Consider the following 27906-nt stretch of genomic DNA (forward strand, 5'->3'; position numbering starts at 1 on the left):
GGGGGGGGGGGTCGCCCGCGTCGCCGCCGCCGCCGCCGCCTGCTCCAGGCCTCCCCAGGCGAGGCGGGGAGGCGCGGCCCGCGGGATGGGCCCACGCGCCTGCATCCCTGTCCCCGCACCTACCGTGGAATTCGAAGTGGCCGATGCTCTGGCCCTGAGCGTCCCGGGCCGCGGCGCTGCTGAAGCTGCCCCGCAAGGTCTTACCCTGGACGCCCGGCGGCCACCAGCAGCAGGTGAGGGCCACCGCCAGCAGCCGCAGGCCTCCCATCCCCCCTCCGGCTCGGGACCCACGCCCCGGCCCTAAGAGCCCGCGGCCGCCTTCCCCACGTCGGCAGCCGGGGGTGGGGGAGGAGGGAGCGGGACCGGCGCCGCGGACCCGCCCCCGGGAGACTGACAGCCTATGTGGCGGGTCCCTCCACCACGAGCTAAGGCCACCCACCAATCAGAATCTGAAATGGGCGGGACGGGCAGAGGCGCGCGTCCCATCAGTCCTCAGCCTGTTGGCTAGTTCCCGCCTTTTTATGGAGACTCAGAAGGATGTTGCTTCAGGTTACGGAAAAAGTATCTCCCTCCGTCTCCGTGCGTGGTGCCACTGCGCATGCGTGGTATGCCACCGCGGCTCTCGAGGGCCCTCGGGGGAGTGGAGGGTGTGGAATTTGGAAAGAACTGAGAAGCGCGCGATGGCACCGTTTCCGGTGAAGAAAGGAAAGGCCTGGCAGAGCTCTAGGTGCCGAGGCAACCTACTGGACGTTCCCACTTTAATGTCTCAAAGATAGGTAACTGTGAATGTCCAAGTTTAACACATGAATTCTCTTGGCACCTCTAACGATTTTAACCTAAGTTCCCTATCTTCTCGAATTGTATCGTCAGACACCTGGGAAGTATAGCTAACACGCCTACATCCAATCATCTCAGTGAAATACACGCCTATTTAGCGCCTGTTCTGGGCGGCGACGGTAGGAAGCAGTAGCACCACTCTTTTATCCAGGCCATCATGGATACATCATCTCATTTGGCCTGTGACAAGTGACCTGGCACCAGTCACGTGGGAAACCCAGCCTTTCCTTCAAAGGCTTTTGATCGCCTGTAGGACACAAGCCAAACTCTTGAATATAGCTTTTGAGGCTCTCAAATTTCCATCTCTCAACTTTTTGTCTCCATCCTTAGGGAGCCACTGTCAGTTCCCGGGACAGTCCAAGGTGTCCTCTCTGAGCCTGGAGCACTTGCAGATAGATCCCTCTGGCTGGGAGGCTTTGCTTAGTCAACTACTCAACCTCTCCATCACTTTCCATTTTCTACTTTAACTCTTCTTTCCCAGGAAGCTTAAAAAAAACAAACTTTCTTAAACCTCCAAGTCTGTATTAGATACTCTGGGGACCAGAATCCCTTACATTCCTACACTGTGTTGTAAATGTCCATAGATGTATCTGAATCCCCACTATGTTATAAGCTTCAACTGGTCAGAGACTGTATCTGTCTTGATGAGAGCAGAAGCTCGAAAATTTCATGAATAAATGTATATAAATAATTTTCATTTCACAATATGCCTTCATTACACATAAAGCAAGTTCTCACAACAAACCTCACTTTTCAGAAAAAAAAGATTGAGGAAAGGCTTCCTATAGTATACTCAACATTGTCTATGTTGCTGGCCAACCAGGAATAAACTAAAGTGATTCATATGAGATTTTTTAAAATTGCATTCTTTTTTGATTATAAAAATAATTCATGGAACTCAGGGAAAAAATTCACAGCCAAAAGTGTATGAAGTAAACATGAAAGTCCTCATTTTGTCCTTTCCCTGTCTGATATGGTTACAAGGTAACCCCTATGAATAGTTTAGGGAAGATCTTCTCAGACACATAGTTACAAATGTACCTGGTATTTACACACCAGAGACAGGAATAAAATTGGTCCTAAAAAAAAAAAAAAAAGAAATCAGAACATAGGCCATGAAAGCTGTGAGGCCTTTTCTCTTTCCTCTCTTCATGATCAACTCTACTTTTCTTTCACGGAAGACAGATTTTTTCTTTTTATTCCTCACATCATTTGAATAAATATGGCCACCAACAAGTCCCACATTTCTAGGTCCCCAAGAGTTCAAGAAGAGCAACCAGATTATACTAGAACCTTAGTCCAATTCCAAATCCCCTGTAGAGGCTTCAGTTGGCCTAGGGTGAGTCAGATGCCTCTCCTGTGATCTGCCTGTGGTGGGGGAGGGGTCAATTTAAGGAGATTATAAAGGATACGGGAGTCTGGTCAGATAAAACCCTAAGTATCCAATACAATATATTTTGGGCATCGTTCCATGTTTGTACATTCTTTTGAAAGGCTATATTTCAGCCCATGGTATTTAAAAAGTGAGACAATGTTATTATTAGATTGTATCCAGTTTTTCACGACTACATATAAGCAATATAGCAATGAACATATTTGTGTTTATCTGCAATTATCTATATTATACATCATGGAATTGGGGGATCATAGGGTGTGCCCATTTGAACTTTTCATATATGTTACCACTTTGCCCCTGAAAAAGGTTGTAACAGATGGCATTTCCACATATACTGTGTATTCTCTTTCTTTTTAGACTTTGCCAACACATTATATGAAAAAAGAAAAAAACAACAACCAAGATATCTATTCATCCATTCAACAACATTAACTGATAATTTATTCTGTCCCAGGCCTCGTCCCATGGCCTTGGCGTTATGGCAAGACACAAAACAGAGCCCCTGACCTCACGGAGCAGTATTAGGGAGAAGTTCAATATAAACATTGAACCGCTATGTAGAAAATGAAAGAAGGGTAAAGTGGTTCTGCAGGACTTGGGTAGAGCTTGCTATCTTAATTGGGGTGGTCAAGGAAGGACTCTCTACAATGGGGACATTCCAGGGGAGAACTGAAGAAGGGTAAAAACTAGGAAGACATCTGGGGAGAAGCCCACAGGAAGTAGCAGGCCTGGCAAATTCAGGGAAGAGCAAGAAGGGCAGACAGGCTGGGGCAGAGGGAGAAACTGGGAGAGTGTAAGGGCAGAATCTAGGAAATATCTTTACCACGACGGCCAGCAGCCTGCGTCATCGGTAAAAATGTTAAAGACAAAGTAAAAGGCATTTTGCAATTCCAACCTCCTATTTCCACATTTTGCAAGAAGAGAATTCCTGTTCTCAGCTCAACTGGTGGTGAACAGGCAGTGGGGGATGGTTGCAGTACAAGAATGAAAAGAAGGTAATTATTCATAACTCAGACACCTGCGTATCTAAGTAAAGCCTGATCCATACTGGTGTCACTTGTCAGGAGCCAGACCTCATCTTCCCAGCCGCCCCAATTACGCTTAACCAGGTAGGTCTGGGCAGAGAAGAGCTGCGCCTGCGCGATAGCCTGTGCCGCCCGATCCCCACCGGCCCCGCCCAGCCCGCAGTGGGCGGGGATAAATCGGCTCTGCTCCGGAAGCTGCTGCCGCCTGGCCCACTGACGTGTCGGGGCCCCGAGACGCGTCGCGAAAGGTCGCGGTGGAACTTACCTGCGGGGTACAGATCTGGCGCTTTACGCCGCTAGGCACTGCTGAGCTGGGAGATGTCGGCTGCGGGCAGGCCGGAGCCCTTGGGTCCTCCCGGCAGCTTTGCGAAGCGGCTCCTGGTGACTGGGGGTGCTGGTTTCATGTAGGTAACGGCGCCGCTGGCCGAGTAGTGACTCCCCAGAAACCCTGACCTTTTCCTGCACCTCTGCTTGCTCGTGGTAATTTGGCACCAGCTTAGGGGGCCCGAAGTGGGAAGGGCCTTAACACATGAGTAGGATTAGCCTTCCTTCTCCCCTCCGTCCCGTCCCCGCCTGAAAAGTCTTGGTTCCTTTGAAACTACGACTTCTTTAAATGCCTTCCAACCAAAGCCAAAATGCTGTGGTACTCTCTGCCCTCTTACCTGGTTCGGGATGCACCTGTCATTCTTCAGAATGCATCCGCGTTGCAGTAAGCTTCTCATTGACTGCCGCAACCTCCAGCCCACCCCCTCCGTACCCAGGCCTTGTACATATAGGCGTCAAGCAATGGTTTTTGAGTTATAGTAGGACATTCATTTATTTATTGGGCTTTAACAAACACCCCTCTGTTAGTGCTTTGACCTGGATTAGATGTGTGGTGGCTCTTTACCTCTCACACCCACATTCAATCAGCTAGTCCTCTTTCACTACCTACAAAGCGAACACTTCTCTTTCCCACCCCCACCCCCACCCCAGTCCACGTTACTGTCTTCTGCCTAGATTACTGCTGTAGCTTCCTGATTGGTCATAATGCTTCCACTCTTGTTTCCTTAAAGTCTGTTCTGCACAGAGAAGTCAGTGTTTATTTAGTAAGTGCATAGAGTTTTACCCTGGTGGTTCCTGTCAAACTTGGAATAAAATCCAAACTCTGTAGCATATCCACGCCCTACTTTTCCAAACTGATCTGCCATTCTACCTCTTTGCTTTTCTGTGCCTGCCACACTTACCTTTTTGGAGTTCCTGTAACACATGGGGGCTTCCTCCTGCCTTGAGGTCTTTGCACTTGCTTCCTCTTTGCTTAGGCTGCTTGCATCACTCAATCAGGATGGCTGCTTAGACATTACCTTCCCAGAAAGGTGTTATTCGGCCATCTTATCTAAAATAGTCCCTTTCCCAATTAACGCACCAATCACTACCTGAAATTATGTTGTGTATTAGTGTTTTACTTGCTTGTTACAACTGTATCCCCACTCTAGAATGTAAACTGGATGAGGGCAGAGATTATTGTTTTCACCCAGTGTCTGTGAGAATGCCTGTCTTATTTTACAAAGGTCTTCAATAATCGTTGAATGGATGAATGCACGGGTGCCAACAGAAAACTCCTAGTGTCTAGTGGAAGAAGAGAAACATGGGAATCACCTCCCCCATCAGCACATTAACTAACCTCTTCTAATCATACAGTGATTTGGAGGAGAGCACTGGGCAGGCAGGGGTTATTTAATGAGAAGAGGAGCATAAAAGGGTAGACCTTGTATGAGTGCTGGGCCTGGAAGGGCAAGTCCTGGAAGATGCCGTGAAAGGGCCGGCAGGTGCCAAGTCTGAGTTCATAATTTGGTCAAGGGCTGCCCATGTCCCTGGAGGCCCAGTGTTTTAGTGCATATGAGGAAACCTGGTGGACCGTCTCACTAAGATGCTTCTGATTCCACTTCAAGGTCCTCTGAAGGCCAGGGGCCACTATGGCTCTCCAATGCAGGGTGGCCTCAGCCATGGTTAGCCTTGGAAACCTACGTTTAATCTGAGGATTCTGGTTTACACCACTAAATTCTTGTACTAAGAGATAGCAATTGCAGTAGGGTTGCTGTGAATATAGACAACTCCTATGCTCATCCTAACTTAATTTTTGCACAGTGACACCTAGAGTCCGTTAAACGGTCCATTATAGTTTCAGTCTATCTATACTGACCACCACCCATTGTGTTTATCATCCTGCTTCACTCCCACATGCAAAACACAAATGGACAAAATCATCTCGTTAAACTGACTTTTGTCTTATACCCAGGCCCAGTAAATTCCTTTTCCACAGTACAAAGGCATATCCATATATTGATACTGATTATTGATGATACTATTGAGAAAGTTAGTGAAAAGTGGAGGGAAGTATGTATTCAGTATGGCTGTTATTTCTGTTATTTTGCAGAAACTGAAAAGGTAGCTTTGAATAGTTTCCTAATACTCGACAGCTTAGGGTAATATTTAGGAAATTTTTATAATTTAAATTTTCTACTAACAAAACATACTTTTTTCTTATAGTGCATCACATGTGATTGTCTCTTTAGTACAAGATTATCCAAACTATATGATCATAAATCTAGACAAGGTAAGTTTTATAAAACTGAGCTTCCTGCACTGACACTTATGTACATTTTTTAAGTATTAAAATCTTATGCTGATATTTTAGCTTTTTTATTTAGTCATTTAGCAACTCAGGAGGCCTACATAGTCAAGCGATCATACTGTATTTACCTTCATTAACTTTTTCATTATGATAGTCCATAAACTAAAGGTTTTAAGTGCAGTATTTTTACCAAAAGAAAATCCTCAACCCTAAATTCAGTATTTAGTGTAATCTTATGATCATTAACCTTTTTTTTTTTTTTTTGGAGTTGGGATGCTCTGTTTATTTGATTTTATTATTATTTGATTTGATTTTGTAACTGCCAACTCCTGGGAAATTACAGATTTATTTCTTAAATTAAAATTAATTTAGTTTTGAGAATTTTTCAGTAATAATTGAAGTCTCCTTGAGGGGTCTGAAACCCATGATTGGTAATCACTGGACTTTTTATTTTAAACACAAGATGCAAATAGCTACCTTAATGTCATAAAACATAATAGTAAAAATCTACAGACAAAGAATAATATGTGGACTTATGAATTTTGCCTTCCTTACTATCATGGACAGCAATTTTTTCCTTATCTGTACACTGATTTACTGACAGTTAACTCAGGAAACTGTGTGATGAGTTATATGCATAACACAGGTGCCATTGTTTTCACTTACTAATTCCTTCTCAGTAAGAAATGGTAAGCTTTTCTGATGACTGGAGGCAAATGTGGGCAAGACAATTTTTTAAAGGAGGAGTTTCTAAAATAATTTTTTTGGATTTCGAAAAGGAAACAGAATTACACTTTTAAAATACTTCTGTAATATAGCAGAGACTTCTAAAAACACAGAGCCGGCACTGTAAGAAGATGTGTTCTTATATTATAAGCACAACATCTATAGTCTTTAAAATGAATTGATATTTTATAGGAAAAGCTATTATCACTTTTTCTGTTGTTTCTCTCCCTCTCCCTCACTTACTTATTTTAAGCTGGATTACTGCGCAAGCTTGAAGAATCTTGAAACCATTTCTAACAAACAAAACTACAAATTTATACAGGTACGAAAGTTTTCTTATAATTATGTAATCATTAACGGTTCCTCTTTAGCCATTTAGACAGTCTGTCTTTCTGCTTTGCAAACTTGTATAACGTGGGCACAGAAAGCATGCTTATTAAAGACCTTTTGAGTTCCAGAAGTCCCACAGGTTAAAGAGAATACTACCTTTAGATCAATACCACACACAAAGCTGCCCGTGATATTTGGTGTGTCGGCAGATCTGTGGGTAGCTGATTGAACTTAAATGGTTTGTTAGTTTTTAGGTCCTCACTAGCCTTTTTTATAAGGCCTTGCTGGGATTTAAAGAGATTGATGTAAAGGAGAATGTTACTCAGGCCAGGCAACAGTCAAAAAGCCTACCATGTAGCTTATTGGCCAGTCTTATCTTATGAAGATGGATTAATTGGCTCTGGAAGGCTGATTCTGACTGGCCACCCTCAGAGGAGTCCAGAGTGTAAACCAGAGGGTCAAGTCATTAATTTGCAAAGGGAAATTTTAATGTCAGATGAAACTATTTATTGTAGAATAAAGATACTCTGCAAATTATTTTTTTAACTTTTTATCAAAAAGATTTTTTTTCAGAGCGCCTAGGTGGCTCAGTTGGTTAAGTGTCCGACTATGGCTTAGGTCAGGATCTCAACAGTTCACAAATTCAAGCCTTTATCGAGCTCTGTACTGACAGCTCAGAGCCTGGAGCCTGCTCCGGATTCTGTGTCATCCTCTCTTTTTGGCCCTCCCCTGCTCACGCTCTGTCTCTCTCTCTCAAAAATATTTTTAAAAAAAAATTTAAAGAATTGAAAAATTTTTTCCCATTGTTATTTATTTGACAGAGAGAGAGAGAGAGAGAGAGAGAGAGAGAGAGGGAGGGAGAGAATGAATGAATGAATGAATGTGTGAGCCGGGGAGAGGGGCAGAGAGAGAAAATCCTAAGTAGGCTCCATGCTCAGTGTGGAGCCCAAGTCAGGGCTCAATCCCACAACCCTGGGACCATGACCTGAGCTGAAATCAAAAGTTGGATGTTCAACCAACTGAGCCAGCCAGGTGCCACTACGAAGTATCTTTTAACCACAAATCAGAAAGAATATACTGAGCAAACATTTTACAATTCTATTCTTCTGTATGAAAGTATTTCTGTCAGTCATCAAAGAAATGTTGAGAATACATATTTTTAGAAGAATTAAGTGTTCATACAACATCAAAAGTACTCATAATGAGGCACCTGGGTGGCTGGCAGTCAGTTAAGCATCGGACTCTTGGTTTCAGCTAGGTCATGATCTCAGTTTTGTGAGTTTGAGCCCTGGGTCTGGCTCTTCACTGACCCTGCAGAGCCTGGGGACTGCTTCAGATTTTCTGTCTCCCTCTCTCTCTGCCCCTCCCCTACTCACTCTGTCTCTGTCTCTCTCAAAATAAATAAATAAACTTAAAAAAATTCACAAATTCATTTAGTTGTAGTGAAATACATTTTTCAAAGTGTCATCTAGTTGTTAAACATACCTCAAACTTAAAAAAATATGTTTAAAAAATTTCCTGTTAATATAGTCACCTTAGGTTGGCAAGAATGTTACAGGAAAAAGCCAGCATAGTTTTTAGTGGTGGTGGTAGCTCAGTAAAATATTGTTTTGGAAACTTATCTACAAGAAAGCATTTTGGGAGCACCTGGGTGGCTCAGCCAGTTAAGCATCCGGCTTCCGCTCAGGTCATGATCTCACAGTTCGTGGGTTCGAGCCCCACATCAGGCTCTGTGCTGACAGCTAGCTCAGAGTCTGGAGCCTGTTTCAGATTTTGTGTCTCCCTCTCTCTCTGACCCTCCCCTATTGCATTGTCTCTTTCTGTCTCTCAAAAATAAATTTTTTTTAAAAACATTTAAAAAATTTTAAAAAAATGAAAGCATTTTGAACTGAATATCTTATATCCTAGGATGCTGGGAAATACATCATTACTATACTTACTTGAGCCCTTGGTTGAATTTTCCAGATATTCTTTATTCTCTCTATTCTCTATTTTCTTACCATTGTTTTGGTTCATGTAGTAAAATGGTTATTACCGATAGAGTGCTCAGTGAAACTTAGTTGTTTCATGTTTGCTCTTTCGTATAGGGTGACATATGTAATTCTCACTTCGTGAAACTGCTTTTTGAAACAGAGAAAATAGACATAGTGCTCCATTTCGCTGCGCAAACACACGTAGGTAAGTATTGTTTTATGTTACAATTATGATGGCAAACTTTTTTCCCAGTGACTAACTAGCCCAAATCAAAGTCCACTATTGAGGTTGAATAAGTAGGTACTTCATATTATATGTCTTTGAAAGAGCACATACCGTGCTACCCCCAGGAGAACAGGGCAATTTTAATAATGCAGGTTGAAGGATAACCTTGAATGCTATCTTAAAACTTTGAGTTTAACCAAATTCAATATAGTGATCACTTCTGGGGAGACAGGCCTTCAACTGTATTTTTTATGTTGTTTCTTAAAAGCTGGGTGGTAGATACACAGTCAAACATTATATTGTTTTCCATACTGTTTTGTGCATCTGAGATCGCTTCTAATTGTCTAACATTTCATAGTGTGACATATACCATACATTCAGAAGAATTTAGAAGTACAGCGAAATGAATAATGATAATGTGAACACCCAGATCGCCATCACCTAAACAAAAGATAGAATGTTGCTGAATCCTCATTATAGTAGTAGTAATATTGCTGCCTTATTACCTGATTTTAAAATTATCATTTCCTTGGTTTCCTTTACAGTATTTCTAGATCTTTTCTATAACAGGACATAGAGCTACTCCTCATTCCTTTTTATTTTCATACACTCCATTGTGTACATGTACCACAGCTGAGTTTATTTCCTACAGTTTGCTATTTAAATAGCACTGCCGTGGATGGCTTTGCGCCTGTGTCCTTTTGTGTGTTTGTCAATTGACGTTGGGTAGAGATTCCTAGAAGTAGGAATTGAGGGTAGACTAGTTTGCCAGGGCTGCCGTGACACTCTACAACAGGCTGGGGGCCTTGAACATCAGAACTCTGTTCCTCACAGTTCTGGAGGCTGAAGTCCAAGGTTAAGGTGCCAGCAGGGTTGGTTTCTTCTCAGGCCTCTGCAATGACAGGTTGATCTGAAAAGCCTAGCCCTCTATTAGTAGAAGCCAGAAGTTTCAAGTTTCAAATTTAAGAACAATTTTAAATTTAGATGTATCTTTTTTTTAATTTTTAGAATAAAAGTATTTCCTGGGGGCCTGGGTGGTTCAATCAGTTAAGCTTCCTTTTTGATTTTGGCTCAGGTCATGATCTCACGGTTTGTGAGATCTAGCCCCACATCAGACTCTGTGCTGATGGTGCTGATCTGCTTGGGATTCTCTCTCTCCCTCTCTCTCTGTCACTCCCCTACTCTCTTTCTCACATGAGTGCAGATGCGCACGCCCCCCCAGAATAAATAAACATAAAAAATAATAGAAAAAAATAGCATTTCCTGCAGATTTAGCACTGATAGTTTCCTAGGTTCTAAGAATTTATGTGTACTTTATAATTTAGGCTTAAAGCAATTATATGTACCAATGTGTTTTTATGTTATTTTTTTTTAACTATTGCAGTTGAAGTGAACGAAGAGACGTGAATGGAGTTTTCCTTCATCCTAAGTCTACCGTTTGGTGTTTGTTTTGTCCCTTGGGTGGAATTGTTCTAGCTTTTTTTCTCTCTTTTTTCTTAGATCTTTCATTTGTACGTGCCTTTGAGTTTACATACGTTAACGTCTATGGCACTCATGTTTTGGTGAGTGCTGCTCATGAAGCCGGAGTGGAGAAATTTATTTACGTGAGCACAGATGAAGTGTATGGAGGCAGTCTTGACAAGGTAAGCTTACACAAGTATATGTTCCACCTACTCAGCATGGACCATGAGACAACTGTGTCTTATTAAAACTTACCCGGCGCGCCTGGCTGGCTCAGTCTGTGGAGTGTGCGACTCTTGATTTGGGGGTCGTGAGTTTGAGCGTGTAGAAATTAATTAAAAATAAAATAAAATTACATTACATTAAAATTAAAAGAAAACCAGGGCACCTGGGTGGCTCAGTCAGTTGAGCGTCTGGCTTTGGCTCAGGTCATGATCTCACAGTTCGTGGTTCAAGCCCCACATTGGGCTCTGTGCTGACAGCTAGCTCAGAGCCTGGAGCCTGCTTCAGATTCTGTATCTCTCGTTCTCTCTGACCCTCCCCTGCTCATGCTGTCTCTCTCTGTCTCTCAAAAAATAAATAAAAAACATTAAAAAAATTTTTTTTAATTAAAAGAAAACCCACTCTGGACTTTCTCTTCCTCTCATTATGCACACGTATCGGTCTCTCCAAACTATTATTTCTTTGTGTCCTTTCTTCAAAGCAAATAATACCAGGCCAATGGCAACAACTTTCTAGTTTCAGTACAGATTTATATGCAATTTGACGGACAGTTTTTTTGCAAGAGAGCAGCACATCCCACCTCTCCATCCCTGTCCAGACGTGATGAATGTCATTCCCGTGGGCCAAGCAGAGCATCCCGCGGGCCCCCTTCTCGTGCCCTCATGAGAGTGTATCAGAAAGTCAAGGAGTGCATATAAAAGTATTGTAGCAGCTGGAATCTGTTCTCCTTTTTAAATTGTGGGGTGCCTGGGTGGCTCAGTTGGTTGAGCGTCTGACTTCGGCTCGGGTCATGATCTCACGGTTCATGGGTTCAAGCCCCGCGTCAGTCTCTGTGCTGACAGCTCAGAGCCTGGTGCCTGCTTCAAATTCTATGTCTCCTTCTCTCTCTGACCCTACCCTACTCACAATCTGTCTCTCTCTCTCTCTTTCTCTCTCAAAAATAAACATTAAAAATAATTTAACTCATTTGTGCATATTATGCTTTTCATGCAACAGGTGGCTCTGTTCTCATTCATATTTTTCGTAGTTGGTGTTTGCAGTGACCTCATTCTTTTTCATGTTTTTGCAAAAACAGTTTTTATGAACAATTTTTATGTTTTGACGAGAACAGTAGTTTGAAAAAAACTTATAATAAAAAAGCAGATCCTGACCTCTTCTCCTCAATACCCAGTCCCACCTGTGAGAAGGAGTCATTTTCAATTTTCTTCGCAATCTCTTGAAGGACATTTTTTTCCTTCTTATGCCCTGTTACCCTACATCAGATCTGACACAGAAGCCAGAACGATTTTTAAAATATAAGTCAGATGATTTTAGACTTTAAAATATAAGTCAAATTACTGTACTCAGAAACTGTTCCCTTTGTTACATGACCTTCAGGGTTCCACATGTTCTGGCCTCCCTCTGGCTTTCTGGCCTCAACTCCTATTTCTCTTCCCTCACACTAACCTCCTTTTTGTTCCTTTGGATGCACTTCTGTCTCAGGGCCTTTGCACTTGCTGTTCCCTCTGCCTGCCTTATAGGGTTGTCGTGAATGCTACTATATAAGAACCACTTAGGAAAAATGCCAGTCATGTAGTTGGAGTTCAGTAAATGCTTTTTAAAATGCAGTAAATAACATTTCAAGTTTGTGACATGTTTTCTGATTTTACTACTTAGAAACTATGCATAATACATATTTATTAAATGCATCTTTTTAAAATTAGGAATTTGATGAATCTTCACCCAAACAACCTACGAACCCTTACGCATCATCTAAAGCAGCTGCTGAGTGTTTTGTGCAGTCTTACTGGGAACGATACAAAGTAAGAACTGATTTCAGAAACCCTTGAATAATTTTTCTTTGGATTTACATGTTAAAACTCAAAGTTAACATTAGCAACGTTCCATTTTTAGAGTTGGAGACATAGATTGAGGAGTTTATATATTAAGGAGTTTAAAATACTTATTTCCTTTATTGTGTGGACAAAGTAGGACCTACTTCTTGTTCAGTTAATCATTTAAAGGAATAATTTGTGGGTGGCTCAGTCAGTTACACATCCAACTCTTGGCTTCGGCTTAGGTCACGATCTCACCATCATGGAATCGAGCCCTGCGTTGGGCTTCATGCTGAGTGTGGAGCCTGGTTGGGATTCTCCTCTCTCTCTCTCTCTCTCTGCCCCTCTCCTGCACACACACACTCTCTCTTTCTAAAATAAATAAAAATTTAAAAAATGAGAAGGCAAGAATTTGTATATATTTTTCCCACTTCAGTGATCTATAGAGAATTAGAGCTGTAGGGAAAACCCTTGTGGCATATCCTGATTCCCAGAATCCTCCAGGTGAAAGAAGACAGAGGGCGCAGGTCCCGGGACATACGGCACGCTCCCCTCTGCATGGCTCATTGCCCTTGGCTCCTCGCAAATGGGAGCTGACGTTCTCTTGCCTTTTGTGTTCCGTAGCTTTGGCCCCTTTCCCTTTAATGGGAGCTCCTTTTATTTGACTGGCAGTTTCCCATCTAACCAAACCTAAGGTCCAAGAGATAGTCTCTGAAATCGTCAGGTAGACATTCCGTTGGTTTTCTGCTGTCAAGCCTAACGAACCCGGTCCCGTCTCTATTCATCCCCCCCCTTGTCTGAGTAGATATTCCTCCTCTTCCTTTGGAACCTCTGCCTTTCTCTGAATCCCATCCCCTCCCGTCTTTTCATCAACCTTACCTTAGAAAACTAGCCCTTCACTTCTGTCCTTAAGGTGTGTGGGGTTACTTGGCTGGAAGTGCCCCGATTTTAGGACTGTTTGTCTTTAGGTAATCATTGCAGGCGGACCTCTTACTGCATTAATGTGGACAACCTTTAGTTTCCAGCTGTCATCACACGAAGCAGTAACGTTTATGGACCACATCAGTATCCAGAAAAGGTACGTTTTCTTTCTGAATCCACAGCGTACTTTAGTGACTGTAGCTCCTCATTATTTAAAACCATCTCTCTTCAGTTATTTGTCCAGAATAATTTCTGCCTTAACTGTACATAATTATAAATGCTGTATAGGCCACGTGCCAATCTCATCAGGTTTAGAGTCTGGAGACCTGGATTCAGGTCTCAACCTGATACCAGCTGGTGTGACCCTAGGCCCCTGGAGCGAGGTTTTTAAATTGGGGGATAATGAAAATGCTCAGAAAGGACTTTAAAAGATCCAGGGAGATGATCTTGTGAAAATGCCTTGTACTTGGCAGGATTCTGAAGCACCATAGAGGATTCCCATCGCTCCTGTCCTGGCTGCTAAAGACTCCTTCCTGGTTTGTAGTCTAGAAATTTCCGAGCTAGTCAGAGAGCAATGCGGGAAGCTGGTACAGAAATCTGTCTTCCCTTCAGCTGGCCACTCATTCCCCAGCCCCTCTTCATTGTTGGCTGGCTTGAATGTCTTCCAGAAAGTAGCACCAGTGCTGAGGAAAGCAATGTAGTTAAGAGGCTAAAGACAGCATTTGGTTCTGTATCATTAAGCCCAATTTTAAGTGACCATTACCTTCTCTGCCTAAATGTGGAGATAGGGTTTTCCACCTTCCGGCTGGTGGCATCGATCTCTTTGCCCAAAGAAAGGGGCTGGCCGCGTCATGATCTGCTGGTCTTAATATCTACTTTGCTTAATTCGGGAAGTATCTTTCAGAGGGGCATCTTGCATTTAATAATATATCTCGCCCCGTTTAACATAAATTTTCTTGGAATTCAGTATCACTGGGATTTGCTTTTGTTCATTTCACAAATGCTGAGTGAGTAGGTGCTGTATGCAAAAGCAATGAGTAAGATCAGATTCTGCCCTTATGAAATCCAAGGTGAACCTTTTGTGATGATAGTGGACTGTTCATGAAGATTTCTGAATTTTTACACTATTTGTGTCATTTTGTCCTTATATGCGTCTAGCAGATAACTTGTCTTTGTGCAATAGGAAGTTACCTTAGAGTTCTTTCACTTGTCAAAATTATCATAGGTTTCCTCTTGAACTGGTAAGAAAAATTAGAGTTTATGCCCACGTATATTTTTTAATAATCATCTTTTAATCATATGATGAGTTAGATTCATATCAATCAGTGAATTTCCAATGTCTGAAATGATATTTAAATATTCTTTTAGGTTATTCCAAAATTTATATCTTTACTACAACACAACAGGAAATGGTATGTTATTATTTATCTTTGTGCCCATATATTTTTCTGGTACGTGGATAGTATTTGGTGACAGCCTGTCTTGAAAATCATAAAGTCTTAAGAGTTGAAGGCTGTAGAATTGAATGTTTCAACAAATCTACAAATTCCTTCTGCAATCAATGTGGCAGATTTTTAAATAATTACCAACTGTTATCCATCTTTATCATTTACTTACTAAGATCACTGCAATCCTTTTTTTAAATAATTTTAATTCTTAAATAATGTATCCTAGAACTTTGAATTTTAGCATTAAAATTTGACATCTATCTTTATATAATTTTACTTTTCCGGAGGATTTATTTAATTCACAGAGCTATAGAGATTTCTTCAAAATGAATTTAAGGTAGAAAATTGATGAATACCTTATTTCTCAGGGGTCATTTAGATGCTTTCCACTTTTGTGCTGAGCACTGAAGGAGGTTTGGAGATCATTTACAAATTATAGATAAAATTTAGAAAAGTCTTAAGACTCTGTGTTTTCAGTAAAAGATTTCTCGGATCTCAAAGGAATTGGCTGCTTTAGAATTGTACTCAGTCCTTGTGGCCCCTTCGTTTGGGAGAGCTTACTTTTTTATACTTTGTGATTCCCTCTCATTTCATCATCTTTTTAGCTGCATTCATGGATCCGGGCTTCAAACAAGAAATTTCCTTTATGCTACTGATGTAGTAGAAGCATTTCTCACCGTCCTCAAGAAGGGGAAACCGGGTGAAATTTATAACATCGGAACCAATTTTGAGATGTCAGTTCTCCAGCTTGCCAAAGAACTAATACAGCTGGTATGTACATATTGCAGAAAGGTAGAGTTTTCAAAATTGTCATTAAATTAGTGGCAGTCATCACTAAGTCAAAATCAACAATTTACAGTTTACAAAGTTGGAAAGTAAACATATAAAGAAATGAAACGTACATGAGATATGTCATTATTTGAAATGATAGCACTCATTTCTAACAGCTTTTCAGAAAAATGAAAATCCAAACACATTAAATGTAGATACTCATAATGAATACCCCAGTGTCAGAAATATAACCTTGTATGTGGTAGTCCTAAAGAATCAGTGATGTATAAATAATTGTAGTTATGGGTGTGGGTATGTATTAATACACGTCAATATACATCTCAAGGATTCAGGGCATAGAAACTCTTTTCCTTTACACAACTCTCAGAACACTCTGGACTCCAAACTGGTGGGCCTTCCACACCAACCAGTCTCGACACAAGCTGGCTAGCCTATGATTTAACTCAATTCTGACATTATCTGCCCGGAAATAGCTTCCGATGCCACAGGTGAAGGGCTCAGTCCTACAAGACTAGCCCCTGCCTCAGATGCCAATGACAAAACCTGGTTATTGCCTGTGCTTCCGACCAACTGGCTGTAAGTCAGAGGGACTTTGCTGGAGTGACTCACAGGGTTCAAGAGAACAGGTTATTTTCTAGGTGGCTGGCTTATCGCACTGGTACCTCAGGAACAGCCGGAGGGAGGAGCTGCATGCGGCTGGGAGGAGGAAGGATTGCGGATCGACCACGCACCCGGCGCACCGTCCTCCCCGCGCCTCCGTGTTTTCAGCCGCCCACAGAATAAGACCAGAGAATAGTGAAAGTATTAAATAGCTGATTCAAAAGACTAGAAGAACAACCCTTCAAAGTGGGGGAAACCCCCATGCTTTTGGGGTTTTTTATGGAGGCTCCATTAAGTGGGCGTGAGTGGTTAAATCACTGACCACTGAGAGTAACTCAGTCTTCAGCCCTCTGAGCACGTGGTTGGTTTCCGTGGCAACCAGCCCCTCCTAAGGGCTTTCCAAAATTCACTTGTTAAGGTAAACTCCTGTGTGCTTAAAAGGGGCTTGTTATAAACAGCAAAAGACACCTTTATCTCTTATCAGTCAGGAAATTCCAAGGGTTTTAGGAACAGGGATAAAGACCAAAATATATTTCTTACTATAAATCAGAGTATCACACTCAGTAATAACCAAAAGTCAAAAAAATTAATTTTCTCCCATAGTTTACACAATGTGTACTCTTTCTGAACTTCAGACGGAATTTGGGTTATAAAATACAGAAAGCATTACTAAAATGCTGTCCATTTTAGCTGTCTCCCCCACTTTGAAGGGTTGTTCTTCTAGTCTTTTGAATCAGCTATTTAATACTTTCACTATTCTCTGGTCTTATTCTGTAGTTTGACTCAAGGCTTTCTTCGTTTTCACAGATCAAAGAGACTACTTCAGAGTCTGAAATGGAAAACTGGGTGGATTATGTTAATGATAGGTGAGTAATAAGTTAAAACATTGGGAAAAGTTGTGAAATCTTAGATACTTATAAAATTCTGAAATAAGTTCACTTAATCAGAAACTACCATTATGTCTCTTGAGTTTTCTTCTATGAGAACATAATGGCCCTAATAAGTTTTTGTGTATTTATTTATTCATTCATCAAACATTTAGGTATGAGGCTGCATTCAAACCCAGATCGTGGCTGAATCAGAAAAGGATAAGCCACAGACAGAGTTAGGCATCTGGGATTACAGATGGTTTTTTTAAAACATGTACTTTATTTTACAAATTTTCTATAATAAATTCCAGGAGAATTTTTAAAGGAAAAACATGAATTATGGTAAAGACTCATGGACACGCATTATTTAAATTTGTAAATATATATCCACAATGTCATTTTAAATCTGTTTTGTTTTCCAAGACCTACCAATGACATGAGATATCCAATGAAGTCAGAAAAAATACATGGCTTAGGATGGAGACCCAAAGTGCCTTGGAAAGAAGGAATAAAGAAAACAAGTACGCTATGAATTCATCCTTTCGGGGGGCGGGGGGATTCAGAAAAATGAAAGGAAGGAAGGAAGGTATTTTTGGAACATTCAGTAGGATGTTGTGATGAAATCTCTCGACTTTTCAAATTGTTACATTTAGTATATTTCCAGCAACCGTGATCTATTTCCTGAGCATCTGGAATTTCACAGATTTCTCATGAGTCTTCCTGTATCTCGTCAATGTTTGTCAGAAACCTCTTTCATTGGGTCTTAAGTGCTAATTTGTCACTTTTTTCACATCCTTTAAAGGCATGTGTTTTAAAGTCATGAGAGTCTTATTATTATTGCATCTTTCTTTCTTTCTTGGTAATGTGGAAAATAATGGTCCATTCTCATTTCGGAGGATAATTAGATTTGATGAGGTCTAGACAGTTGAAGTCATTGTCTTAAGCCTTTTTACGCTGAAACAAAATTTCATTGTGTGAAGAAATGTCCACTAAAAAAAGTGTATATAGAATCTGTACATATATATGTTAAAGTTTGGTTTAAAAATGCATTCATGAGAAAAGATAAACTCACAAGTAGAAAAAAAGTCTTCATTCAGAGCTTGACATACAGCATACTTATGTTGAGTTTTTAGAAGCAAATTCAAAGATAATTTATCATTTTTTAACTAAAAAATCCTTTACTGATATCGTACCAATATAAAATAATTTTATATATTAACAGAAGGAAAAGCACACCTTATCATTATGTCTGTAATGCAGTATTGCTACATTTACTTGAACAAAAAATTGCTTGTCCTGTAACTTAAAACCAGTGCAAACAACAACTCTCTCCTTTTCCCTGAATTCCGTAAAGTCAGAATGTCTTCAAAACTCATACGAGCACATTCAGTATTGAAGGACCTTTGAAGTTAAAAACAAAAACAATAACTGACTTTTAAGTTTTGGGGCACTGAAACATCTTGTGATTAATGACATTGGTTGGTTCAGTATCCATTGGTTTTCTGCATTAGGCATCCCTTTGGCAAGACTGAGTCTTGCTTAAATTAAGAATCTAAGTACAATTAGCTGAGCAGCTAATGGGCAAGATTTTTCTGACTTAGCTGGACCTCAGTACATACTGGTTAACTGGTGGCTAGTGTTTTGTCTTTTATTTTTGTCCTTTGATTTTTTCCTCTCAGTTGACTGGTACAGAGAGAATTTTCACAACTGGAAGAATGCGGAAAAGGCCTTAGAACCCTTTCCAGTACAAGCATCGGTTGTATAGTCCAGACAGTTTGCAGAGAAGGAAGAAGATTATCCTACCTCAACGAGCCACAGGAAACCAAGTGACCAAACGAAGTGTCCTCTCTTCTTTTGGAGTTAGATTCATGACTTTTTGTATAAAATTCAAATGCAAAATGCCTCAATCTGTAGAATAGGTTTGGTGTTGGCATAGGATTTAAATATCAAGATTCTTTTTGGAAAGTTTCTCCTGAAAGTTAGGCACCAGAAAGCCTAGAAAGACCTCTTCGTGGGAAGGGGCCAGGAAAATGGCGTCTCATGGTTCTAAGAACACAGACCGAGACCAGTTCTGCACTGGTGACAGTCTTCGCGGGCCCTGGACCGAGTCGCCCAACTTTCCCCACCGCCTAAAAGTCTCTCAAGTTTCCATTTTAGGCCACGTGGAAGGAGCCGTCTGTCCCCATTCATCTTTTATATTAAAGCCCTGATGTGCTATAATTGCTTTAAAAATGGAACAATGGAGGTATGTCTAGCATTTTTTAACTTCAGATAATTTTGTAAAATTAAGTTAAATGTTTTTTAAAAGGAGGATGTAGTTTTTATATTTTCAAAATCAGTTTTTGGACTATGTATAAGTAATCTCATCTAAGAGATTGTATCATGTATTTGCCATTTAAAATGATTTTATTTATAAAATTATCAATATTAGGGGCACCTGGGTGGCTCAGTCAGTTAAGCCTCCGACTTCAGCTCAGGTCAGATCTCACGTTCGTGGGTTCGAATCCCTCATCAGGCTCTGTGCTGACAGCTCAGAGCCTGGAGCCTGCTTCTGATTCTGTGTCTCCCTCTCTCTCTTCCCCTCCCCGCTCATGCTCTGTCTCAAAAATAAATAAAACATTTAAAAAAATAATAGTTTAAAATTATCAATATTAAAATGTGTTTAATGTAGAATGCGGCCTTATTTTTAGTAGGGTATATTTTTATTTTGCCGTAGGAAAAAAATTTTAATTCCTTTAATTCCTCTCTCTCCTAAAGACTTTAAGATGCCTTGCAAAAGCAGCTGACTCGATATTGCATTGAGAGAGGGAGAGGAGATCAAGGTCGTGCCCAGCTCTCTGGCTTCCGTGCATGAGTGATGACTTGTTTTCTCTGTGAAGTGGGGAGCGAGGTCACTCCCTCGCAGGTGGTTCACAGAGGGGAGAAGAGTGGAGGAAGGGCCTCAAAGAGGTCAAGATCCAGAAAAGAATAAGCAGATCCAGAGTTAGTAAGAGGACTTGCCAAGCGGGAGTGAAACACAAACTGCAGTTGAACATGGTAGTTTCAGAATTCTGAGAAGGGCGGGGGGCCTCTGGGTGGCTAAGGCAGTTAAGCATCAGACTCCTGATTTCAGTCAGCTCATGGTCTCATGGTTTGTGAGTTTAAGCCCTGAGTTGGGCTCTGTGCTAAGTGTGGAACCTGCTTGGGATTCTCTCTCTGCCCCTCCCCCATTCCTGGTCAGTCTTCCCCTCCCTCCCGAATAAATAAATAAACATTAAAAAAAAAGAATTCTGCGGTGTGCAAAGTGGATTGATCCAGAGGTGGGCATAGTAGAAGTCAGGAGGGGCCGAGGAGCAGAGGGCTGAGAACGAGAGTGCCCAACGCGAGGCCCTCTCGTCCTGGTTGTGCAGGGAAGAAACTACCCCTTAGGGGTAGGCTGTAACCAGAGGAGACGGAGAGGGTACCAGGCACAGGGCATGGCAGTGAGAGACTGGGGAGGCTGGGAAGTTATAAGCAGAACATGGGACCAACTGAGAACAAACGGTCTTTGGTAGAGTTTGGTCATTGAGGGCAGACGACAAAAACATTTTTTCTGTGTCATTTATTTTTGCACGTATTTTTGTGTGTACCTTATTTCCAACTTTAATATACTCCATATGGCTTAATCGTCATCATTTATTTAGTCCCAGGAGATGACCTGGACAGACATCAAGAACATATGATGAAAAACCAGCGGGAAAAAATTTTTTATGCAAAAAGTATAAAAAAAAGAAAAAAAGAATGTTCTACATCATATGTCATTAGAGATATGCAGATTAAAACAAAAAGTAGATGCCTACGAGAATGAAACCCTGACCGTGACAACTGTCAAGGATATGGAGCGATAGGAACGCTCATCCATTGCTGGTGGGAATGGAACACAGGACAGCCACTTTGGAAGACAGTTTGGCCGTTTTCTTACAAAACTAGGCATACCTTTCCCATACGATCCAGCATTCACCCTCCTGGGTATTTACCCAAAGGAATTGAAACTTACATCCACACAAAAACCTGCACACAGCCGTTGATATTAACTTTATTCATGGTTGTCAAAACTTGGGAGCATCCAAGACGTCCGGTAGGTGAGCAGATAAACAAACGGGTGCATCCGAACTGCATGAGCCGTCCAGCCGTAGAAAGGACATGGGGAAGCTCACCTGCGTGTTACCAAGTGCCAGAAGCCAAGCTGAAATGAATGTTTAGGAGACAGATGCTGACACAAAATAACGCCTGTCATGGTAAAACAGGAAGCGGGATTGGACAGGATGATGGTGCTGGCTTGGGCTCCAGGCAGAAAGGGCAAATCCATATGGAAAAAGTATCTCTTGTGAGAATAAACCACCAGCCCTTTCAGGATGAAAAGGACTCCAATGGAATTAACTTGCCACCAAGTCCCGGACGGGTTCCTTCAAGGCCACCGGCCATACTGGGGGCTCAGCCTTTGCTGTTGTCAGCAGGATGGATGTGCAGAAGAGGCAGTGGCTGGATTGGCCTTGATACAGTCCCCGGAATGGGGGCCCCAAGAGTAGGTTCCGTCTCTACAACTCTGGTGACTCCATTTGGATGCCTGCTATGGAAGTTCTGGGGTTGTCGATGGCAAAGGCTAGCCAAAGTTGACCGACTGGGGTTGGGGTTGTCTCCCAAATGGTCCAGTGACTCTTCCACGGTGCCTGCTTTCTGGTGGGCGTTACCATGTGATAAACACATCTTCACACTCCCCAGCTGCCCCCATGTGGCCTTTCACACACCTCCAAACCTGTCTCCTTATCTCTCCATCTCCAGTCTTTTTCCTTCCAAGTCCCCAAAGTGGCTAATTCACCACTAACTATGAGCTCATACATTTGTCACATCAGGTCACTTCTCTACAAAGTGAATAACCAGGTACACTGCTCAGAGCTCTGCCCTTTGACAGATTTCCCCTTTGCACATTCTTTTAAAGCTACCCCCATGGGGCTTTCATGCACCACCCACCATCCATTTTTGGTTTGTATACACATGACAAGCCAGCCCGTCTATAAACTAAGCTTGGGTTGGTTGGTTTGTTTCCTTTCCCTTTCAGTTGGTTGTATAGAACCCTCCCCAAGGACACAAGTGTGAGCTGAGAGATGTATGACCAAGCTGGCAGCATGAGACTCTAGTCTAACCACTCTTGCAGCTCACCGTGCCCTCTGGTCCCAGTCAGGCTCAGTCCTGATGGGCCATTTTCATCTTACCATGGACTGCTACAGGCACCCCTGACTTATGGCTAGTTGGGTACATTCGTTTCCTGGGGTCTCCATAACAAAATCCCACTGACTGAGTCGCTGAAACAAGAGAAATTTATTTTCTCATAGTTCTGGAGGCTGGATGTCTGAGATCAAGTTGATGGCAGGCTTGGTTTCTTCTGGAGCCTCTCTCTGTGGCTTATAGGTGGCCACCTTCTCCATGTCTTCATGCGGTCATCTCTCCATACATGCTCAAGTCTGTGTTTAAATCCACTCTTCTTATAGGGACACTGCTCACATTGGATTAGCCTCCCCCACCAAGACTTCATTTTAATTTAATTCACTCCTCAAAAACCTTATTTCCAAATGGGGTCACATTCTGGGATATTAGAGGTTGGGACTTCAACAAATGAATTTGGGGAGGGGGACTCAATTCAGCCGGCAATAGTGAGTCCAGAAGAACCCAGCACATTATGAACAGTTCTGAAACATGGTCATTTGGTGTCCTCTAGTCAAGCATTCTGTCTCTGCCAGGGCCCTGTAAACTGCCAGGACCTGTTTTCTAAAACCATAAAATTCTTGGGGCCCCTGAGCAGCTCAGTTAGTTGAGTGTCTGACTCTTGATATTGGCTCAGGTCATGTTTTCATGGTTTGTGGGATCGAGCCCTACATCAGGCTCTGTTCTGATAGTGCAGAGCCTGCTTAGGATTCTCTCTCCCTCAAAAAAAAATTAAAAAATAAAAAAATCAAAATATAAAAATCAAAATTCTCCACTGAAATTTTCCCTCCCAGAACCCCAAGTACCCGCATTGTGATTCTCCCGCGGGGCTCACCATAACATCGGCTGCATCTCTTTCTCTGACATCTCCCATAGCACAGGGCCCACTAGACCATATGGCCTGAGTGGCAGGGACACCTGTTCCTCGGCTTGGACGTGCTGCACAGACCCTTTCCCTGCTCCTTTGTGTCACTCCGTTTATGGGCCAAAGCATTATCCCTAAGTGTGGAATGTGTTGCCTCCACAGCCCAAAGAGGCTGCCAGCACCGTGCTTCCTTCATGGAAGGGGCTGCAAGAGGCAGCAGTTTGATTTTCACCACTGGACTTCTAAGATTTTACTGAAATGGCAAGTCCTGAATCTTCAGAGGGTTTATGTTCCCCCCCTCCAGGCTGCGTGTGAATTAGCAAAGCCACCGGCGAACTACCGCTCCTGCTAATTCTGCATGATCCGCAGGAAGCCATCAGTTTCATAGGTGGATGTGAAATGCCGCAGAATGGTCAGAAGATCCAAACAGAGCCCTGAGGCCAAATCATGAATGCACCTGCTTTCTGATTTTCTTTTTTGATGGAGATAGAAAGAAACATATTCACCAGATCAATGGCTGGATACCACCTTCCAGGGACGGTAGAATCTGTTCTAGCAAGGGAGATGCCACCTGGGCCCAGCAGCTACTATGGGAATGACCCCTTGACAGCTGGCAGTTGTCCGCCATTTTTCCAGAATCCACCCAGGCTGGTGGATTCAGTGGAGAATTGTTGGGGACCCAGCCTGGCTTCCCTGAAGTCCTTCGGGGTGGCACCCACCTTCATGGTCTTCTCCAAGTTGCAATTTTGTTTTCAATTTCCTGTCTCTGCTAGACGAGGAGCTCAGGCTATTTGGAAAAACCTGGGACCCTGACACTTGGGAAGGGAATATCTAGGCAGATCCCCATAAAGATTTTGACTCTCTTTTTACCTATTAAGTTTTGAATTCGGTTTTGGGCCTTTTCTGTTCTCCTTCTTTAAGAACGAAGGCACCCACACTTAGTTGTCAGTGTTGGTTTACCACCCTCAGCTTTTCACCACCCTCTGTGGGGCATCAATGTGACTCAGTAACAACCTGTCAATTCCACTGTCCTCCTAGGACTTGACCCCTGGACTCTGCAAATGTCTGCATTATCGCCAGTATTAGCATTTGGGTTGCCACCTTGTGCAAGGGACGACTGGTGACCCATGCCCCACTCAGGGTGGCATTCTCGTGACCAGCCAGGCAGACCTACTTCCTTGAACCATCGGTGTCGGTTGGATCCTCAGGAAGTGGTGACGGAGACAGAGGTAGGGGTGCGGGCACTTTATCATGAGGGGTGATGCTTGTGAAAGATGTGCAAGGGAGGAAGTCAGGAGGAACCCTCAGCCTGCAGGGCAGTTCAGACAGCTGTGTAAAGACAGGGGAGACGGAGGGGTGGGGAGAGCGCCTCAGCCGGTGATGCAGATCGGCCCAATCACCAGCCCACTCAACAGGGAGCTCCAGCACGAACACGGCATGTTGGAGAAGGTCTCCAGCTGGACAGAAAAGCAGGGTGCGCGTTGTGCTCAGTCTTGGGCTAGAGGCTGCTCAGAGAGAACTGAGGTGGGTCCCGCTGGCTCTGCAGACCTAAGCTGTCTGCTAGCTGTGCTCTTGACAGCTTAAATGTCAATCTCCCTCTTGAAGGGAAATCTAAGTGGTGAGACCCCAGAGCCATTACTGGGCTGTGTGCCTTGGGTCTTGGCGCTTATCTGCTCCCAACACAGACTTTCACCCCAACTCTTGCTCTTAGTCCAAGGCCTTCCCCTCCCCCACCTCCCCTGAGCCCACCTTCCATAGCTCCTTGTGATGTGGGGGCCTTTTGTGAGATCAACTAGCCCAAGCTAGATGTTCGGACAGAATATTTGCAGATGACATTTGGGTTGTGATTTGTCTTAAAGGATGACCCACAGTCAGCAGAGGAAACTGAGGCAGAAGGGCCAGACTGGAGACCAAGTTGTAAATGATACTGTGCATTCGTGGAAGACAGGTCCTCAGTATTACGCTGGCACAGACATTCTCGTGAGTCTCCAGTCCATTAGGGAAGTGCAAATAAAACTATACTGCACTACCACTTCCTACTTATCAGGATGGCCATTAGTTTAAAAGGCAAAAAGGAATAAATGTTGGTAAGGACGTTCAGAAATTGGAACCCTGGTGCCTCACTAGTGGGAATGTGAAATGGTTTAATGGCTCAGAGTTTCTATCAGGAAGATGAAAAAGTTGTGAAAGTGTGTGATGGTGATGGCTACACAACACTGTGAATGCACCTAGTGCCACTGAATTGCATGCTTAAATGTAGTTAACACGGTAAATGTTATCTTGTGTATATTTTGCCACAATAATAATTTTTTTAAAATGTGTCCCCAGACCAATAACATCTTTGGCACTTGTTAGAAATGCCAGTTCCTGGGCTTCACCTCAGACTTCTAGAATGAGAAATTCGGGAGGGGTCCCCCATGTTTGAGAACCACCGCTCTATAACATAAGAGGGGAAGTAAAGCTAGAGAGGGCTAGAGGGGCCAGGGCCAGATCACCGAAGGCCTTGTGTGCCCTGAAAAAGCTCTTGGACCTCAACCTGCCAGCAGAGAGCTAACTCAGGATTCTACGGAAGAAATTGACATTGTTAGATTTGTGGGATTAAACTATTTCCTGGTTTCAAAAATAATACGTTCTCATTGCAGAAAGCTTGGAAAACTAAATCAGTAAAAAAAAAGAAAATCGCCCATGACCTACCCCTGGGCGATAACCCCTGTTAATATTTAGATGTATATTCTTCATTTCTTGGAGCATATATATACAGTTTTAAAAATCCAACATGGGATCCTAATGGAGACATACCATTTTGGAGTCTGCTTTTCCCCCCCACTAAGCAATATATCATGAATGTTTTTACATGTTATGAGATCTTTTGCCATTTTTATTGACTGCAGAATTACATTTTTGATAGCTTATTCTGGCAACAATATGGAAGATGAATTTGAGATTCTGGCAAGATTGAGCTCCTGCAGGGATCTGAGTCATGAAGCTGTTGCAATAAATCAGGCTGCTGATGATAAGGCCTACAGCACAGCACAGGAACAGGTGGCGTTGAGGCAGACGTGAGAACTCTTCAGGTCAGGAAATCTGATTGATTACGCGCGGGAGGTGTGCTTTCCTGACTGGGGTGGTATTTTAAAGCTTTGAATGTTGAATTTCTGAGAGAATGGTAAATTATGTTTGGGGGATGTTGAACTGTAGACATCCATTGGATGCGCAAGCGTAGAGATCTAACAAACTGACAAACTTACAAATCTAAAGCTCGGAATGGTGGGCAGGGTTCCAGATCGACAGGTTCATATTTAGGACTTAAATGGCTATTAAAACTCTGAGAGTGGATTAAATCTTCTCAAGGAAGAGCAGACAAAATGCTAAGGTTGATGGTGGGCAGTATAATTTACAGACAGGCCATGAAGAACACCAAGGTATAAGTTGTAGGCAGAGAAGAAGATGAAGAAGGAATGATTAAAAAATAAAGGGGGTGGTCAGTGAGTGGAAGAGAAAAAGAGGAAGTAACACCACAGAAACCAAACGGGTTGACGTTCCGTAACAAGCAGGTGGCCAGCTGACGTTCACTAAGGCAAAGACTTTTAAAAGTGTCTGGATTTGGTAATGGGCAGGCGAATTTGCGAATCATTTTAGTGTAGTGTAGGGGAGAAAAGAATCGATAAAAGAAGTTGAGTAGCGATTAGAGATAAAAAATTGGAGAATTGAAATGTAGCCCAGTTTTTCAAGGAGTTGTGAGTCAAGGAATGGCCAGCCCTTTGGAGGATGCAGGATCATGGAAGGTGTGCTTTAGAAATATATTTGGTCTTTGTCCTAGGCTCCTGGCACAGCTCCTAGAACCCTAGGAATTTTCTGAGTGGTAGGAGTGTCTTTGTTATTCATAATGAACCCCTTCAGATCACAAAAGAGTTTATACTAATGAAGTGACTTAAGACAGGCCCCAAGAGAGCCTCCAGATAGGGCTGGTCACCAGAAAGACCAAAGAATTAGGGAATGGGGCCTCTTAGCCCCGCCCCCTGACCTGGTAGGGAGGAGGGACTGAGGATGAAGCGCAATCAAACTCTTGAACTCTTGAACTCCCCTGGGGTGCACCAGGGGGGGTTTGGGAACTCTACTTCCTTATCCCACTATCTTGCCCTGTACATCTCTTCCATCTGGCTGTTCCTGAGTTGTTTGCTTTATGAAAAGCTGGTAAATGTCAGCGAAATGCTTCCCTGAGTTGTGTGAGCTGTTCTAGCAAATTACTACGCCCCATAAGGGCGTTGTGAGAATCCGCAATTTAAAGGCAATTGGTCAGAAGCAGAGGGAACAACCTGAATTTTCCAGGGGTGTCTGAATTTCGGGGCAGTCTGGCAGGACCTAAGCCTTATCAGGATGGAGTCCTGTGGGATCTGATAGCGACTCTGGTTGGATAGTGTCAGAATGGAATCGCATTGTTGGACCCCCAGCCGGTGTCCACAGAGAATTGGAGAAATGCTCGGTGTGGGGAAAACCCATACACTTGATGGCCAGAAGTACGAGAGTGGTAGTAACAGAGAGGAGAGGAGGCAATCTAGTTTTTCTT

General features: G+C 42.7%; 2 protein-coding genes across 6 annotated transcripts in view; one reads left to right on the forward strand and one right to left on the reverse strand.

Annotated features, from left to right (window-relative positions):
* GPR180 (G protein-coupled receptor 180) overlaps positions 1-341 on the reverse strand; it is a 28476-nt gene extending 28135 nt beyond the window's left edge. For both annotated transcript variants that reach the window (XR_003907594.1, XM_029936534.1), the window contains exon 1: positions 124-341. Coding sequence is in view for 1 of the 2 variants with exons in the window: in XM_029936534.1 (XP_029792394.1) it covers positions 124-268 (145 nt within the window). In the remaining variant the exon portion in view is untranslated. The remainder of the gene's footprint in view (positions 1-123) is intronic.
* Positions 342-3257: 2916 nt separating this feature from the next.
* Positions 3258-19720, forward strand: TGDS (TDP-glucose 4,6-dehydratase). Of its 4 annotated transcripts, XM_029936536.1 has the most exons (12): positions 3455-3662; positions 5788-5854; positions 6852-6920; positions 9016-9106; positions 10628-10770; positions 12514-12612; positions 13643-13702; positions 14914-14957; positions 15599-15764; positions 17193-17251; positions 17678-17775; positions 18934-19720. In XM_029936536.1, exons 1-12 carry the CDS (start codon positions 3577-3579, stop codon positions 19017-19019), a joined length of 1068 nt encoding a protein of 355 aa, XP_029792396.1. In that variant the 5' UTR covers positions 3455-3576; the 3' UTR covers positions 19020-19720. The 4 variants fall into 4 exon arrangements, with proteins under 4 accessions (XP_029792399.1, XP_029792396.1, XP_029792395.1 ...); XM_029936539.1 differs by lacking the exons at positions 3455-3662; positions 14914-14957 and adding an exon at positions 3258-3342 and having other exon boundaries at positions 13593-13702; XM_029936535.1 differs by lacking the exon at positions 14914-14957 and having other exon boundaries at positions 13593-13702.
* Positions 19721-27906: the final 8186 nt, after the last annotated feature.

This window comes from Suricata suricatta, chromosome 4 (genome assembly GCF_006229205.1).
Source record: "Suricata suricatta isolate VVHF042 chromosome 4, meerkat_22Aug2017_6uvM2_HiC, whole genome shotgun sequence".
Lineage (NCBI taxonomy): Eukaryota > Metazoa > Chordata > Mammalia > Carnivora > Herpestidae > Suricata > Suricata suricatta.

What these genes read in the sequence shown, in the direction of transcription:
- TGDS (XM_029936535.1), top strand. Translation starts at nt 3,577, where the DNA reads ATGTCGGCTGCGGGCAGGCCGGAGCCCTTGGGTCCTCCCGGCAGCTTT. An exon ending in ACTGGGGGTGCTGGTTTCAT is followed by an intron (nt 3,663 to 5,787) that starts GTAGGTAACGGC and finishes TTTTTCTTATAG; the next exon opens with TGCATCACATGTGATTGTCT. An exon ending in TGATCATAAATCTAGACAAG is followed by an intron (nt 5,855 to 6,851) that starts GTAAGTTTTATA and finishes ACTTATTTTAAG; the next exon opens with CTGGATTACTGCGCAAGCTT.